This window comes from Solea senegalensis, linkage group LG5 (genome assembly GCF_019176455.1).
Source record: "Solea senegalensis isolate Sse05_10M linkage group LG5, IFAPA_SoseM_1, whole genome shotgun sequence".
In the NCBI taxonomy this organism is placed as follows: Eukaryota; Metazoa; Chordata; class Actinopteri; order Pleuronectiformes; family Soleidae; genus Solea; species Solea senegalensis.
In genome coordinates this window covers 8,672,838-8,690,799 of record NC_058025.1, presented here as the reverse complement: position 1 = coordinate 8,690,799, position 17,962 = coordinate 8,672,838, and the positions used below count along the sequence as shown (strand labels likewise).

Here is a 17,962-nt window from a genome sequence, read left to right as displayed (position 1 = left end):
TTCAGTCTCAGTGAGGAGAGGAGATGACAAGGCAAGAATAACATACTGTAAAACACTTAGAAATGTCAAATATACACAGACAAAGTGTGCGAGAGCATGTCTGTCATTGTCCGTCATCGGTTTCCTCAGCCGTCTGTGTCTCTGTGCATCTTCACTGCAGACCTCCTCTGTTTGAGACCTTATTGAGAGTGGTATTGAGGTCTTTTAGGTTGGGTTTGGTTCTGACACTTGCTCACTCTCACGGCGTCCCATGTGTTGAAGCACTCTGAGCTGTGTTATTGGGTGAACTATAGTGGGAAGCGCAACAGAGCAGCACACAAACATAAACTGTAAAGAGTTTGTGGCCCACAAATGTAAATGTATTTTGTGAATAATAAACTGGCTGCACCATTATTATCAGTGAAGCCATTTTCCCTTAATCTCTAATATCATGGTCATTTTCAGAGCCGGCCCAAGGATATAAGCAAACTACTGTAAGCGCCTACTTAGAGCATTTCATTATCTTATTTGTATTTTATTGTTTGATAACAGTGAGTCTTTTGCATATTTTTAACAAATTCTGTTCTTAAATCATTTTTGTTATCTTGTTACAGTTTCATCTTGTGTTTGTTTGTATTAATTAATACTGATTTAAGTGATTAGTTTTACTAAACTAATATTTAATGATAAGACAACATAATTATTAATTGTGGTTTATTTTTTACTTATACTTATTTTCTTCAATTGTTGTTGCACATTGCAGTTTGTTAAGTCATCGTCATGGTTACAATAAAGGCTGTGTTTATTGTTTTATTTTGTTACATTTTAGTAGGCGGACACCATATTCACCTCTTAGTATTGTGTCTTTTTTAAAACTAAGTGGAAATCAACACAAGACTATTCTGGGCCCCAGAATCACATTGGGCAGCTTGGGCCGGCCCTGGTCAGTTTACGCATTAATGTTCCCGTCCCTTTACATTATATGTGTTTCAGGTGTATAAAGTGGCTGCATTTTACTCACTAATGTTTCATTTCACCGGTCTAACACCTAAATCACTGAGCTGTGACCTGAATCCTGGGTTATCATGTCACGTAAACGCAGCTTAACAGTCTTGTTCTTTTCTTTCTCTCTTTCTCTCTGTGCTGTTTCACCCCCACCTGACCACCGTCTGTTCGCTCTCTTTGGCATGTTGTTCTCTGAAGGAGAGGAGCTCTTGGGGACCGAAGGGGCCAGGTATATGAAGATGGATGACATGAAAGACCATGATGACGATTTCCTCTCCCCCAAGAAATCACTGGAGTACGAGAGAGGGCTGGGCACAGCGTAAGGGGGGCAGGGTGGGGAAGTAGTGGAGAGAGCCAACCTGGTAGCCACAAGCTGGATGAATAGAGGGGGGTGCACCATAGACAATCACTGAGCACCAGGGATGAGCACTGGGGAGGAGGTGAGAAGTGGAGAATGTTAGTCTGATTTGTGTTGTTTTTCTTTTCAAACATTAGAAATTACTCGCCAGCGATTCCCAGGATCCCCCGTGTCTCTCCAGAGACCGTCATCCTCAAAGAACATGAAATAGAACAGGTAATGTACAGAGCAGCGTGGCTCACGCACAAGAAAACACCATCCATTATTATAGAGGCACCGATTTAGATTGTGCTCTTTCATAATACTGGGGGACTAGCAAGAGAAGAATAAATGCTGATCAGTCCCGTGCACACTGGTTCCTTCATTTGCCACAAACCAATTAAAGTGTCTTTCATTAGACCTTCCTCAACATTTATATGCCAACATTTTTTCTGTTTGATTTGTCAGCCCCAGTTTATCAGAATTTCAGTTATAAATATGAATTTTCCAAGGAAAAGTGGCCCTTATACATACTTTTTCCTCAGTGAAATAAAGTTAGCTTGGTGTCAGTCTCCATGACAACTGAGCATCATGCACTGGAAAAAGTAGAACATATTCACTCAACGTCCACTTTATTATGTACAGATCACGCACTGCGCCCTTATTCTGCTGTAGCCCGTCTGTTTTAATGTCAAATGCGTTGTGTGTTCTTCAAATCATGGTTGTAATGAGTAGCTACTGCTGCAAGCTACTGTTGTTTCCTTTATGTCAGTTAAAGCTAGTTCAGCAGTTTCCTCTGAAGTCTGCCTTCAACAAGGTGATTCTCTTTTTATGGACACTTCCTTAGAGATGGTTGTGTGTTGAAATCCCAGTAAAGTACCAGTTTCTCAAATACTCAAAGCAACCATGCCATGTTCAATGTCTTGTGGCCGGATGGTGTTTTAATTTTTTGTCATAACCCTTTCTATGAAATAGTTTGTAGTGTGAGTTATTTATGCTATACATTGATAAAATAACATCATGCTAAGCTGCGTTCTTTTGAGAATAAACCATTTCTTCTCTGCTGTAGCAACACACTCCTCTTCCACTGCCCAAAGAATACGACGATGACTCACTGATTCCCAGCAGCCCAGCGACTGAGACATCAGACAATGTCAGCCCTGTCGCCAGTCCCATACACACAGGGTCAGCTTAACACAAACACTTAACTTCTCTTAATCTTCATTTACCTGTCGGATAAAGCAGCTGATTTACGCCATATCTGTCTGACGGCAGGTTCCTGGTCAGTTTTATGGTGGATGCTCGAGGCGGCTCTATGCGAGGCAGCAGGCATAATGGTCTGCGCGTCATCATACCACCGCGGACCTGTGCGGCCCCCACCCGCATCACCTGCCGCCTTGTGAAGCCGCAGAAGCTGACCAGCCCCCCTCCTCTGGTGGAGGGAGAGGGGCTGGCCAGCAGGATCATCTCCCTGGGTCCAGCTGGGATGCAGTTCCTGGGGTGAGGAAGGAAACCTCTGCGCATTGTGATGTATTCATTTTAAAAACTGGCCTGTAACACACTTGCCATATTGTTAATAAAGGTCCAGTGTGTGACATTTAGTCAGGTTTACGGAGAGAAATTGAATATATTACTTGTAAGTTTGTTTGTATTGTGTGTGGCAGTGTATCAGAGTGTGTGTGCTGTTTGTGAAGCAGAATGTTTCAGTGCAAACAACACTGGAGCTTTAACTTTTCATACAGAAGAAGCATATGTAGTTCCACAGGATGTGTTGTATTCTTAACGAATATATGCATATATGCATATATTTTTACACTTAACTGCATCATCCTGTGTTATAAACCTTTATTCAGTATTGATAGACTGCTTATAAATGCTAATGCACTACGATAATCCCATTCATGTTGTCGTTGTTCAGACCAGTGATAGTGGAAATCCCCCACTTTGCTGCTCTGGGTCGAGGCGACCGGGAGCTTGTGGTGCTGAGGAGTGAGAATGGCTCTGTCTGGAAAGAGCATCGGAATCGCTATGGTGATGAGGTGCTAGAAACTATTCTCAATGGAATGGATGAAGGTAAGGTAACCACAGTGTGGCATATCTTTTTTTTTAATTCAGACAAAGAAACTGAACTACCCTGCCTCTCCACAGAATTAGAAAGTCAAGAGGAGCTTGTGAAGAAGAGAATTCGCCGCATCATCTCTACCGACTTCCCCCTTTACTTTGCTGTTGTGTCGCGCGTCCAGCAGGAGAGCGATCTGATTGGTCCGGAGGGAGGTTCGCTGACGAGTAAACTGGTGCCATTGGTCCAGGCTTCGTTTCCAGAGACGGCAGTCACCAAACGAGTCCGTCTGGGGCTGCAGGTGAGATGGGACGATGAGGATGAGGAGGGTGAAGGAGAAGACAGAATCGTTAATGCCTGTGTTGCCTGAAAAGAGAAAAAAAAAAGCATGTTGGATGTATATTAATTGATCCTGGAATGATACGATCATATAAGCATGTGTGCCAAGTTTTCCTCTCATGGTGTTCTCTTTCCGTTTGCTTATTTTGCTTTTCATATTTCCCACAGTGCATGCACTTGGCACCTTTATATAAAAATGGACTGCTTATTTAGTGCAGATGTTATTGTTTATTTCCAATTATGTCTGTCTTACTTGTGTATTTATGTCACCTGTAAAATGTATGTAGTATATTCAACAAATTAATTTGAGATACGCAAGTTAAACATCACTTGGTGGGAATTCTTTTGCATGCTGTGGCCAGGAAATACTGTGTTTTTGTTTTTACTTGCTGTGCAGTAGTTTTTGGTATCATGAATGTATAAAAAAAATACTAAGAGGCCTTCTTCACTTAAAAGGGCACCAGAGTACTTGACACCTTTTATAATTCTAATAATGTCATGTTTTAATCCCTTATATTGGACCTCTACACTTCAAGTTGTCATCAGTCAAACACACCAAAGACAAGAGAAATTATATTAGCACACTTTACCTCGCTTAGATAATTATACAAAAACTATAAGCAGCAAGCCGCAAACTCTTTTAGAACACGTTTCTCAGCAATCTCTTTTCTATTGCATAAGCATCTACCCATGATTTAGCCCAGACTGCAAAATGTCCCACTCCCACTTCTTCATTAAAGGTGCAGTGTGGAAGATGTAGTTGAAATTATTCTCATGTTGGGCTGCAACCCACCAATTAATCGAGTACTTGTTTGGTCCATAAAATGTTGAAAAATGTGAAAGAATTAATGTGATTTCATAATTTCTTTGTCATATGGAGCAAAGAAACCAAATATTCTGAAAAATCTGAACTTTGATGCTAAGTGAAGGCTGCATAGGTTCTCCAACAAACTTAGAAGGGAAGAGTGAAGGGATATTCAGCTGCAACATACAACTTCCCCAATAAATGTTACCTAATTTCACACTTATTTTACACACTGTACCTTTTAAAATGAAAAGAATTCATTTGTGAATTGTAAAATCAAAATGTAACATTTGACACACTGATTTTTGCGTATAGATAAACTGTAGATTGTTCTCAATAAATGACAAATAATGTATTTTATAGCCATTTTGGCACACAGAGATGATTTTTACTTTTACATTTAATAATATTCCAGATGTTTATGGACCTTTAAAAACTGTGACAGTGGAATTCTAAGTAAAATAGTTCTTCCAAACTAACACTATATATATATATATATACATATACATATGTGTATATGTATATATATATATATATATATATCTATGTATATATATATATATATATATATATAATCATGTATAGAGCAGCCTTATGAAAAACCACAGCGCCTTTTTCTTTGATATCCTTTTTTTTGCATGAACAATTGTAAAAGCTTTTTGTTAACAAACATTGTTACATTTCATAATAAAACAAATGATTACGTCCTGCACCCAAGTTGTGTTGCCATTGTTTTTCCAAATATATTGTTTAAACAATTCACTGTGGGCTTCTCTCTCTCCCTTCCTCTTCATTTTTTACCGTTTCCCTGTTTGGTTGTCATCTCTGTGACCTAATTTTTCCTCATCCACATGCTCTATTATCTCATTCATTATCCCAATATCTTCTGGAAAAACCTACATTTCCTGTTATTTCTTTTCCTTTGGTCTGATTTCCATTCTTTCTACTTCATCATCAAACCCGTGCCCATGTTACGCTTCCCCCCCCTTTCTCCATCGTTTACTCTCAACCTCAGGCTCAGCCAGTTCCAGATGAACTGGTTGCAAAGCTGCTGGGTAACCAAGCAAACTTTAGCCCTGTTGTCACCGTGGAGCCTCGGCGGCGCAAATTTCACCGACCCATCGGCCTTCGCATTCCCCTGCCGCCATCCTGGAAGGAGAGCCCCCGAGACTCTGGGGAGGGTGACACCACCAGCCTGCGCCTGCTTTGCTCCGTCATAGGTACTGCATGCCACGGCGGGGAGTTGTGGGTGGGTGAGGAAGTGTGGGGAGCAGCAAAGAAAGATTGCTGATTTGCATAAGTGAAAACACTGTCAGAGCCACACAAACACACACAAACTTTCTGTTCTTTCTTTGTACAAACGCTCACCGTGAGACAACGGCTGTATTATCTTTGTTAAAGCAGACTAACCAATGTGACTTTTGCCATTCTGCCTGATTCCCAGGAGGCACAGCACCAGCCCAGTGGGAGGACATCACCGGCACAACCAAGCTTATGTATGCTAATGACTGCGCTAGTTTCACAACCAATGTATCAGCACGGTGAGTTCAGTTGCTACCACGTGCCATCATACCGTATCAAGATGTCCAACCAAAACGTATCAATCAGCTTTATTGTGATAATAAAAGCCCATTACTTTGAATTATGTCCCTGTCAGATTCTGGCTCGCAGACTGTCCTCGGACCGCCGAGGCCGTCTCCTTTTCCAACCTGCTCTACAGGGAGCTGTCGGCTGTTCCCTACATGGCCAAGTTTGTGGTGTTTGCGAAGATGAATGAGCTGCGCGAGGGCCGCCTCCGCTGCTACTGCATGACCGACGACAAGATGGACAAAACCCTGGAGCAACATGAGAACTTCACAGAGGTGGCTCGCAGCAGAGACATAGAGGTCAGTTCAGAGTCAAAAGGCACTGCCGATGTCCTAGTGATGTTTGCCAGCTCCTCTGTCAAAGACCCTATAAATACAATATAGAATGATGATGAACGCAGGTACAGCTAAGACCCTCTGTGTCCTGTCTTGCAGGTGATGGAGGGAATGCCACTTCACCTGGAATGTTCAGGAAATCTTCTGCCAGTGAGGAAAGCCACCCAGCAGCCTCGCTGCTTCAGCTTCCAGGCCTTTAGGGATAACCGCCTCCCGGTGTCTGTTAAGGTTTTTATCATGTGGAATTCTCCTCAGTTGAATTGTCTTGGTTGCTCTCTCTCTGTATGTTCATATGTTCATTGCTTTCTGTGTCTCTTCATGTAAGGTGAGAGACAGCAGTAAAGAGCCCACGGGATTTTTGTCTTTCCTGCGTAAGACCACCAAGTATGAGGACAGTCAGCATGTGCTCTGTAACCTCAACATTACGATGCCTCCGTGTATCAGGGTAAAGCTATCAAACTGAGTTCTTATATACAAAAACAGGGACCTCATTTGTATTCACGTCTGACGTCAGTGGTGTTTGCTTGTCAATAGCAGATTCTGGGGAGTGAAGATCGGAGGAGAACTCTGACCCCGCTGGCATTAAGAGAAAGATACAGTGCCCTAAATGAGCCTGCGATGGGTATGAGTTTTTACACGTCCCATTGACTACGGTAATCTAAACTTCACATAAAAAGATATTAATGTTTCTTTTCTACTCTGGTTTCTGCAGCATCAATGAGTGCGATGGAGAGGACTGAGCTGAAAATGGCTGTGATTGCAGAACAGCTGGGACTGAGCTGGGCGGGTAATATACTGCAGCCTTCTGTCTGTCTGTCTGTCTGTCTGAATGCTGGAAACCATCTATGTTTACTTTGTGTCTGACAAATTTGCCTAGTTCCTTGGTGTCTAAACAACATGGCCTCCAGCCATTCAAACAAATTATAGTCTATTTTCCAGCCAAGAGTATTTGCTATTTTGGCATCAGAATAATACTCTTTCTCTTCTGGTTAGCGCTAACGTGTAGCAGTGTACCATTTCAACTACAGGACCTTGACTTCTACAAACCACATGACTCATGTGCTAAATGATGTACTGGAACTATTACCCTCACTTCATCTAGATCTTCTCTGTCACATGTTTTAGAGTTGGCACGTGAGCTTCAGCTCAGTGTGGACGACATCAATAAGATCCGTGTGGAGAATCCAAACTCTCTGCTGGAGCAGAGCTCAGCTCTACTCAACCTGTGGGCCACTCGAGAGGGCAAGAGGGCCAAGAGTAAGTACATGACATGGCTCTAAATTTCTCTCATCCCCAAGTTTCTTTTCCTTTTTTAATCCACTGGTATTGTAATTGAATTGCCATTCGTTCTGGGAACCTTTTTTCCTTGTTTGCGTGTGTGTCTCTGTCATATGTCCTCTCTGCAGTGGAGAGCTTGTACGCAGCTCTGAAGAGTATTGACCGTATGGACATTGTCAGCATGTTGGAGGGACAGCCACCGCAGCCTGCGAGACAAGGCGCCCGTGATCTCAGCAGACGCCGACACAATGAGAGAGAGCACATTTCCCCTGGTATGACCAATGGTAAGCTGCTTTTCCGGATCCCACAGTGCAGCCTGTCCCCTGTGTCCCCTTTTGCCCCAAACCCAGAACCCACAACCCACTTTCACAATAAACTCACATCCTCTCCTAAAGTTTAAGTGAAAATTGATCCCCTGTGATTTCTCATTGTCTTCCCTGTGTTTTTCTTATATGTTCTCCATGATACTGTTGTGTATGAAAACTGCCACAAACATTAAACTTTTGCAGGACTTTCCCTACAACAACATGCAGAGTGACTCAGGACACTCCTACTCTACTACATGTACAACCGCTGTACAGTGTACAGAAAAAAAGCTAAGTTGTGAAATGCTTGGACCTTGATAGTGAAGAACACTTGAGCAAAACACTCTCTCACTCTAAATAGTATTAATACTCTAATATTGAGTCAAATCCATAAACTCTAATATTAAGTCTTTATGACATTTTAAATTTAGTAGGACTGCATTTTGTCTTAAAAAACAACACCTTGTTATACATGATCACTCCATATACAGTAAATCATAAGTAAAGACTAACATAATTGGGTTTCTTACCAATTGTCAGTCCTCAGTCTTTTACTCCTTTTCCTCATGGTTTCCTTCACATGCATAGTCTACATCTTAATGACTCCATTTTCACCTCTGGATGGGTGTGAGTCGCCCATCAATGAGTCAGCCCGCCAGGTGCCAGGTCGTCACTGTGAAAACTGGAGCAATAGTCGGAGATGTAACAATGCATACACAGTTATGACCATGAGGGTCAAAGGGTAAAGACGGAAACATTCAGATCACTTTTGCAGTGAATCTGATAATCATGTATCTGTGTTGTCTCTCTATCTGTCTATTAACCTGCCTCCCAAAGGCTGTTCCTGCTTTGACGCTTACATAAGAACGATGTGACACTTTGATAGCAAGGATCAACATAGATACACCTAGAGTAAGGTCAAACCATATACAGTGTACAATTTTGAGATGTCCCAAATAAAAGATGACCAATGTGAAACAATGTGGTCGTATGTTGTACTGTGAGTAATCTTTACCCCGCTCATCTGACCACAAATAGCCGGTGAAAATTCTCTGACTCAGAAATTAAAGATGATCATGTCTCAGTGTGTGCTGTCACTACCGACTACTACATTTTATCTTCTAAACTAATAATGATTAATAATAAGTCAATACCTGTCATCATCCCACACGAAGGATTAGGCCAAAAATAAAATAAGACAAATGGTCAGATAAATAAATAAAACTATAATAATAATAATAATAATCAATGAAACATGAAAAATAAATTGTTAAATACTTACCAGCTAGTCTTACTAGGGAAATGTTATGAAACGTTATGGAATGCCACAACTAGCTAGTTAGCTTGCCTTACCTTAGCATAGAGACTGTAAACAGCTAGACTAACTCTGTTATGTGTTTAGTATCTATCTATATAGTTACAATGCCAAGAAACAGGGAATAGTCCAGCACATAACATATATAAATATTGTATTTAATGACGTGTTGGTTGATCTGTTTCAAGTCTTCAGGCTTGGCTAACTGCCAGCTAGCATTAGCTTCGTATTTAGCATGCTATCAGACATGGGCGTGGTTGTGGTGTCTTCAAACGTTTTTACAAGAGAACTTTTTACAATGAAAGAAACTCAAAATGTGTTTTTTTCCAAATATTTCAGCTCGTTAATGCAAAAGAAACTTACTCGTGTAAGAACAAACAGCAGCCTTTATTCTGTCTTTGCCTCTTTACGGTATGTTAAAATGATGTCTTTACAGATCTGCTCAAGAATTTTGATTCATAACACTAGTGTACTACTATAGGTAAGCACATTTCTAATAAGATCATTTCCAAGTCAGAAAATAGAAACTATACTAAATGGTAAAGATACCTTCTTTTAGACTTTTGTGAGAGGACGTTTAAATGCTGTCTGCCTGTGGTTGCATGGGGAGTAGTTTGAGTCTCTCTAGAGCTAATGTTGGTGCACTGAATGACCTTTTGGGAGCCCTGTTTTCATTCCCTGTGAATCTGTCCCTCTCTCTGTGTTTCTCTGGACATGTCATCTGCAGCCTAGCCGCCCTATTCTTCCTCCTTCTCACTCCTCTCCGAACTCTGATCTCATGCCGACCTCATGTTGACCTCTGACCCACATCTTTGCCTCTTTTTTTTGCGACTAGTTGTGCATCTTCTTTATTTTTTGAATTCTTGAAAACCCCCACCTTTTTTGAGTGTCCACTCTGTGACTGACACACCTCACACAGGCTGTGTACGCAGCACCCACTGGGAGGGGGGAGGTGACCCTTGCTGTCTCTCACTGTTTCTGTGTTCATCACCCTATTTCATAATTCCTCTTTCTGTCCTGCTGCCTACTCCTTTCTCGTGTCCCACTCTGTCCTCTCCCTCGCTCTCCATCCTGTCTCCCACTTTCCCTCTGTCTGACTGCATGTGCACGTAGGCTGAATTTCATTGCTCATTTACCCCTCTGTTTGCTTGGAGACACTGGCATGAGGAATAACACTGGCTTGTTGGAGATGACAACTCACAGACTGCACTAGCACCTGATTCTGCTCGACTGAAAGACGCGTTTTGCATGGCATGCATATCAATATAGACCAGTTTTTATGGGAGGTTTTTGTTTTTCTTTCAATGCCACAAACCTTATTTTTGTGAGACACTGTGATTGTGACTTGCTCTGTCCATGTGTGAATGTTGCTGTTGTCGCTGTATGTCTCTAATTCAATGTATAAACTCAGTCCATCTGATGAGTTATTTGAAATCTGTGTTTTAATTGTCTTTGTGAGTGTTGTACTGGGGTCAGTGTGATACTGTTCCTCCTCTTACTGTAAATGTGCTTATTGTTTGATGTGAAACTCATCAATCAGTCTGTGTGTGCGTCTTTAATTTAAGTGTTTGACTAAATGTGTGTCCTCCTTATACATATGTATCAGTGTTTGGGCAAAACCTTTATTTACTTTATGTGTATTTCGTACGTGAAGTTCACTGCTTTGTTTATCTGTATTATCTGTCTTTCTCATGTTCCACTGGGTCATTAAATGACACATGCATTTTTCATATTTCACACTTGCCTCTAAAGTTCTCTCTTTCACCTCTTTTGTCATTGAGACAAGTTGAAAACAGAGTCGAAGTTTTATCTTCAAATACTCCATATTACAGATACTTTCAATGATAACTCAAAGATTGCTCACACAATTGCAGTTAACTTAAAACTCACTGTTTTAATGATTTTATTATTAATGCTTTAACTCTATTTGCTGCAGCATATATTACTCCTAGTGTGTTGTCAGGCTTTTATGAATGGGAAAAGGAACATGACAAAGCAGTTCTCCCAAATGAACAGTGAAGAACAGTTTACATCTCTGCACAGTACTGTGTCGTGTAACAATTTCTGTGAACAAATAACAGAGGATGAGAGGCTGAATGAGAGAACAGAATGTAGCACAAGAGGTCATCTTTAACACTTTGAGTCACAAATATCTCCTGCACTCACAGCAATATCCAACAGCAGTAATGCCAAACATGAATCAGGTTACACCCTGCACAGCTCTGCACCGTTTTTTTCATTATGAGGCGTACACATACAGTCTCTGTCTGTCTGTCTGTCTGTCTGTCTGTCTGTCTGTCTGTCTCATGCACACATGCAGGGAGGGGGGGATTCAACTCTGCTTCCCACACTTGACCTGCACTGCTCTTTAGAGTGTGGCTATTATACTAATAATACACCTCACTCATTTCCATTGCCATTTTTACATAAATGAACAGGTCTTCATTTTCAGTGTAATTAGTCCAGTGAGACAGTAGTTAAATTGTGCTGTGTGACATTGTGCTTTATCATGCCATGTCTGCCTTTACAAAGAAGCTGTACGCAAACATGTACTATGTAGGAGTGACCTGAGTCCACCGCACATTTACACCTGGTCGTTTCTGTTAATTGGTTTTGAGGCAGTAACGATGTTTGTATATGTTTTTGCAGCAATTCTGTAAATGTATGTTAATACACTCAGTTGGCAGTTTATTAGGTACGCCGACACATTTGTCTTGCAAATTAACTCATTCATCTGAATACATATGTTGCACATTAGCACAGTAGAGCACTTCTCTGTGCAAGGTAATAAACCACCATATACAATCCCCTATAAAAACATCACACAAATCATCGCCCTCCTGGAACAATGTCAATTAAAACTGAACATTAAACCCTTTGTGAAAGAGAACTTACTGCAGTGGCCAGTTGTACCTGATAGACTGCCACCTCAGTGTAGTTGTGTAATACAGTGTTGAATGCATAATAATAAATGTACAGTATGTGTCAAAATACGATTCAGCAGCTGTGTGTACTGAGCTGTTGTGTGTGGGAACGTGTGTGTGAAGAGAGAATGAGATTGCCTGCATGCATGCTACCCAGCCTGGCAACAATAATAACATGCCTGTTCTTGAGTGGATCTGAATGCATGCATATGCGCGTGTGAGTGACGGTACGAGTGAGGGAGCGTGTTTATGGCATGTGTACGTGTGGCAGGTTGTGTGTCACTGTTGGACAGGCGTGTGTCCCAGCCCCAGGTTGGGGGCAGATACAGTAATCCCTGTCCATCTCCCTGCAGGTGGCAGCCAGCAGAGCAGCATCAGTCACTGCTGGGTTCGAAACTCGGTCTCAGTCTCTCAGTCCATCTGGCTGTGCCTGCTGCTGCTGCTGCCACTGCTGCTCCCACCGTCAGCGCTGACTGATCGAGCTTGACGCCCCCTTTTCTAAAAGTTGCCCTTGCTCTTTTGTCCAAAGCTCCTTGCACCTTTATTGCAGCTCACATTGTCTTGGCCCTACCCTCTCTTCCTCCCCATTCTTCTCCCATTTGTCCCTTCAGCCTCTACTCCTTCCCTAGATGCCCAGCTCTGGGCAGGGGTACTTACCCCCTCCCAGGGTCCAGGTGCTGTAGGGGTGAGGCGGGGAGCGAGGTAGGGGGCAGGGTGTCAGTGTGCCTCTCTCTGTCTCGCTCCAGGTTATGGTCTCGCGCAGGATGAGCTTCTATCACCGGCCTCCATGCAGTACAGTCTGCCCTCACCGCTGGGCGCTGAGCCTTACTGGCAGGAGGTCTCCAGTCTCGACTGTGCACCCATTGCCACCACAGAAGAAGACACCCTCATGGAGATGTCTGATGTGCAGGTGTGGCCCTCGGGCAACAGTCCCTCCCTGGTGCCCGTGGAGGACTCCTCGCTGGAGTGCAGCAATGCTGATGATTCAGAGGGTCTGCTGGGACTGCCGTATGGAAGTCTGGGTCGTCCAGCCAGTCAGGCCAGTGCAGCCAGTGGAGGGGGTGGGGTGCTCAGTGGCTCCATTGAGCTGCCCGAAGATGATTCAGAGATGGGCGTTGACTCGCTCAGCACTGCCACGCCGGCCTCGCTTGGGGGCACCATCGCTGGGATCAATCTTAACGGGCTGAACAATGGTCAGGGGTCAGAGGCGAGCTCGGAGGTATCGGCAGTCACCAGTGCAACTGGTGGTGGAGGAGCTGGAGGAGGAAGAGGAGGAGGGACAGGCTCAGACGAAGGGCATTCTCTTGTTACAGGACAGCAAAGGGTGTATGCTCGGCTGAGTGAGTCACCTGGTCTGAGCTGTGTTCCAGATCGAAATGGAGACAGGTGAGTAAGAACGCTGGCTGCCTCTCAGGCAAAGTTACAATTCCATTAGCAAAATGATAAATCTGTTCTTATATTCTATTTAACTTTATCACATGCCATCAACTGGAGTTGCTCTGACAATTCCATGATGAGAGATCAGTAACCAAAGCTATACATGATGTTTAACTCTCCTTTCTGTAAATGTGCAGTGCATGAGCCACCTCATCATTGAACATTCTCTCTTTCCAGGTCAGGTAATGGTGGAAACAGCGGTGGAGGCTCTTTCCTTTCCTACCTGCAGGAGCAAACAGGCCCACAATGGATGCCTGTCACTGACCCTACTCAGGCCTGGGTGGGCAGTCAGTCCAAGCCCAGGCAGGCCATGGACTCCATGATGTCATCTGTACGCAACGCTGTTGACGGAGATCAATCGCATATGTCACCAGAGGCCTTGCTTCAGCCTGTGAGAGACATGGGGCACTCTGAGATCTTATGCGGGCACTTCAGAGGTACCCAACCATTTGAGAAGGGTTTGGGCTTCCCACACAGAGTACCAGAGCTACGGGCCTGGGACGATGTGCGTCTGAAGGGCCAGGTGAGTGTTCTGCTCCTCCCGTGCAAACTAAAAAAAAAGAAGTGCTGGGAAGTTGTAAAGAATTTAAATGCATATGTTCTTCACCGGATAAATCAACAATGAGCACTGTCCTGGCATTTAAGAGTTAAAATTCAGTCTGGAAGGGCATTCACTTCCTTAATGGATACCATCAACCATGACCTGACTATCAGCAGTGAAACTTTTACTTTCAATTTCACCTCGTTGTCAGTCCCTTCACAAAAACCCATTCTCTTTCTTTTCACCATTGTTGTGTCTCATTAGGAGTATTTTCTGAAACTGAGCAAACAATTGCAAAGAAGAGAATCAACTTCCTGTTTAACAACATGCCCAGTGCACCTGAATGGTCACATTATTTTTTAAATTACATCCACACACGTACTCCTGTGCAGTAAGGACACACATCTCATGGACACAATGCATTCTCTCGTCCCTTAACCTTATCTTAACCATCATAACTAAATGTATTACCCTATAACATTTACCTTTTACCTAAGATCAACCTAAGTCTATTCCTAATCTCGAAACCAAGTCTTAAAGATCAAAAAGCCATTTAAAGACCTCACTAAATGTCCACACAGGGTCAAAATGGCCTCTTAAAGATAGGTTTGAATCATGATGTGTCTTCACAGCCTACTGTACATGTAGACACACACACAGTCTACGGCCCAACATGGGCACAAACAGCATGTTCATCCAAAAATAGCGAGCCCTCTCAAGTTACATGATCCATCCCCACCTCAGTCATTTGCACGTGTAAGCTTTTTGGGACAACACACACAAACACACATCACACATCACACTGTAAAAGACCAACTCATAGAATAGAAGGTTGTGTTTTGCGCCTTTGTGAGCTTGATACTGACTTTATACTTTTTTTTAACTCAAAGACAGTTTAAGAGTTCACTTTGTTTTTATTTGAATGCAATGCAGGCCATAAAGATGTGTTTGCATACAGTCGTCAATGGTTCTACAGACATTTACCGACCAGTGTGTGCAGGGTAAAGACAAATATTAAAGCAGGACATGAGGACATGCTTTAATCACAGTATACAGAGGGACAGTGCAGTAGCCAGAGGTATTTAAAGCTCATAGATCACATGGTCAGAAAAAGGGGGAGAGGTGCGAATAGAAAGCTCCCAAGGTTGCTTTTGCCTTGATTTGTCATTGACTGGATACTCCTGATCTGCCACTGGGAAGAAGAGGGAATAGAGAACAGAGGAAAGGGCCCACAGCCCCAGCAAGTGGAGCACAGATATGAACTTAAAGATTCCAAACTTATTTTGACTGACCCAGTGTCAAAAGGCAGAGGTCTTGCAGCTGTTACCCTCCCTCTAAACAGAGAGAGGAGCTGAGTTGAGGAAGGCTGAAGGGACGTGAAGTCGGCGTGTTGCATTGTCGTGTGCGGGCTGTGTTGATTTTTTGGGAACCTTTGTGGGGCGATGTGGGCCCTGGTGACCGAGCTCCTCTTCAGCTTTGTGCTGCTGGCTTTCCTGGTCATCAGCTGTCAGAATGTCCTTCACATAGCCAGCGGCTCGGTGCGGTCCGTGCTCACCTACATTCACTGTCAGCTGGACCGAGAGCTCGGTGAGGTCGAGGGAGTGGCCGATGAGGAGGAGAACGTCACCACCAGAGTGGTCCGCCGCAGAGTCATCCTCAAGGTACAAAGAGAGAGGGACAGAGGAGAGACTAGATGAAGTCTGGAGACAGAATTCACAGGCAGTAATCCAAGGAAAGATTATTGTTTTGGTGAAAAGTGGAAAGATGCTGGAGTGGAAATGATTTTACTGCAGTCAATTGAGCAAAGTGACTGTTAGGATTATGTGTTGAATGGAGAGTCAAGTCATATTGTCTCAACAAGGCAGGTATATGTATATATATTTATATATATATATATATATTGCTTCCTAATCTAGTTCAATGTCCTTTACTGCCAGTAGTGTATGACTGAGTTTTAGTCACAAGCTTCACAAGTTTAGCTGACTCTTGCTCACTTCACCGGCTGCAAGAATTTCTTTGAGCTTAAAAATAGCTGCGTCGACGTACTAACTGCAAATCATTGTGGGCTATAACAGTGTTGTCATGAACTTCATGAACTGTAATTGCAAGTGTCAACGAGAAAACAGAAAAGAAAAAGAGCTCCATAGATCCCAACAACAGTTGGACTGACATACTTTATTCACCCCCTCCCCATCTGCTTCTCTGAGTTTCTAATCAGTGGATGCATTCATGGCTGTTTTAATCTGCTGTAGATCCATAATTCACTAAGTGCTCATTTACTTTCCTCCAGCAGAGGTCCAGTATAATCAAGAGGAGATAACTGCATTTATGGTTTATTTGGAAAAAAATAAAATTAAGGTTGGCAAATGGTTTCCACAGGGCGATGAGGCTGAAGATCTTCCAGGGGAGCAAGTAAGCGAGGAACAGTTCACGGATGAACATGGAAACATTGTCACAAAAAAGGTGAGTCATTGAAGAATAATGTATTCTTAAAGTGGGGTCCACTCGTTGTTTCCCTTGTCAGTGTCACAGTAGCCTCACACCTTCTCTTCCCAGAATGATTATTAAGTTAATAATCATTATGTTAAGTGGATCATCACATACACCTTTACACTGTGGATACATTTTTTCAAAATTAGAAAAATTACATAACAGTTTCTTTTCACTGTCCACTCTGTTTTCACCCATCACTCTCTCCCACCCTCCTGTTTGTGGTCGTGTGTATGTGACAGATTGTGCGTAAGGTTGTGCGCAGAGGAAAGGGTTCAGGTGAAGAGGGGGTTCAGGAGGTGTGCATGGAGGGTTCTCTGCAGGACGCCAATGAGCTGGATGTTGATGCTGAGCAGTTCATGAGCTACGCCATCCTGGGCCGCGACAGCAGCAAGGTGGGATTCTGATCTGCAGGCAGCTCACTGTCGGCCGCAAGGCCTCGCATCACCTGAGGCCTCTGTTATTAAGATGCTCCTTGTGTCGATTAAAACCATATAGTGGCTACTTCATATTGAGAAGGGAAATGTGTGCTGCAGTAAGCTTATTAGTGTCATCTCATCATGGTCTCCCTCAGCGAGTCCTTCAGTAGCTTAACCTGCATGAGCTTCAGTAAGAAGTAGTGACAGACTGGGAGCACAGTTTTGGCAGTTTTCCACAATACAGTTGTAGCGCAGCTCAGCATGGCTTGACTCTACATGGTTTGGGTGGTTTTCCATTACTATAGTACTTCCTCAACAGGGGATGAGTCATCATACCACGGCTGCACAAAAATGCTGTGACGTCCTTTAATACGCGACACAAACTAGTAACGAACAATAGTTGTTTTCAGTGTAACTGCTCAGCTCGCTTGGAACCCCACCAGAGAAAGTAGGTACTGAAAAAGTACCAGGTACAAGGGACTATCGTTAATGGAAAAGCAAAAAAGTAGAGTAGAGTCGAGCAGTGCTGTGCTGAGCTGTGCTCATTTCTTTGTTGAATGAGGTGCTGAATTAAAACCTTATGCATACAACTTTTAGCTCACTTTGTTCACATTTTACCAATCTGTGAATCCATGGGCAGTGAGGATATATATATATATGTATATTTATACATATATATATATATATATATATATATATATACATATATATATAAATATAAATATATGTATATATATATATATATATATATATATATATATATATACATATATACATATATATATACATATATGTGTATGTGTATAT

The 17,962-nt window shown here is 42.8% G+C and overlaps 1 protein-coding gene across 3 annotated transcripts in view; it reads left to right on the top strand.

The window, feature by feature from the left end:
• Window positions 1-17,962, top strand: part of LOC122769842 (ankyrin-1-like) — a 90,657-nt gene that overhangs the window by 65,865 nt on the left and 6,830 nt on the right. Inside the window, exons 25-43 of one of the 3 annotated variants that reach the window (XM_044026715.1) lie at window positions 1,183-1,303; window positions 1,480-1,558; window positions 2,391-2,506; window positions 2,597-2,821; window positions 3,240-3,394; window positions 3,470-3,681; window positions 5,540-5,744; window positions 5,969-6,065; window positions 6,182-6,410; window positions 6,546-6,674; window positions 6,772-6,891; window positions 6,984-7,068; window positions 7,159-7,233; window positions 7,572-7,703; window positions 7,853-8,008; window positions 13,015-13,654; window positions 13,883-14,228; window positions 16,626-16,709; window positions 16,979-17,131. In XM_044026715.1, the coding sequence (XP_043882650.1) occupies window positions 1,183-1,303; window positions 1,480-1,558; window positions 2,391-2,506; window positions 2,597-2,821; window positions 3,240-3,394; window positions 3,470-3,681; window positions 5,540-5,744; window positions 5,969-6,065; window positions 6,182-6,410; window positions 6,546-6,674; window positions 6,772-6,891; window positions 6,984-7,068; window positions 7,159-7,233; window positions 7,572-7,703; window positions 7,853-8,008; window positions 13,015-13,654; window positions 13,883-14,228; window positions 16,626-16,709; window positions 16,979-17,131 (3,359 nt within the window). Of the gene's footprint in view, window positions 1-1,182; window positions 1,304-1,479; window positions 1,559-2,390; window positions 2,507-2,596; window positions 2,822-3,239; window positions 3,395-3,469; window positions 3,682-5,539; window positions 5,745-5,968; window positions 6,066-6,181; window positions 6,411-6,545; window positions 6,675-6,771; window positions 6,892-6,983; window positions 7,069-7,158; window positions 7,234-7,571; window positions 7,704-7,852; window positions 8,009-13,014; window positions 13,655-13,882; window positions 14,229-15,270; window positions 15,908-16,625; window positions 16,710-16,978; window positions 17,802-17,962 lie in introns of those variants that run through there. The other 2 variants (XM_044026713.1, XM_044026714.1) reach the window with 2 other exon arrangements.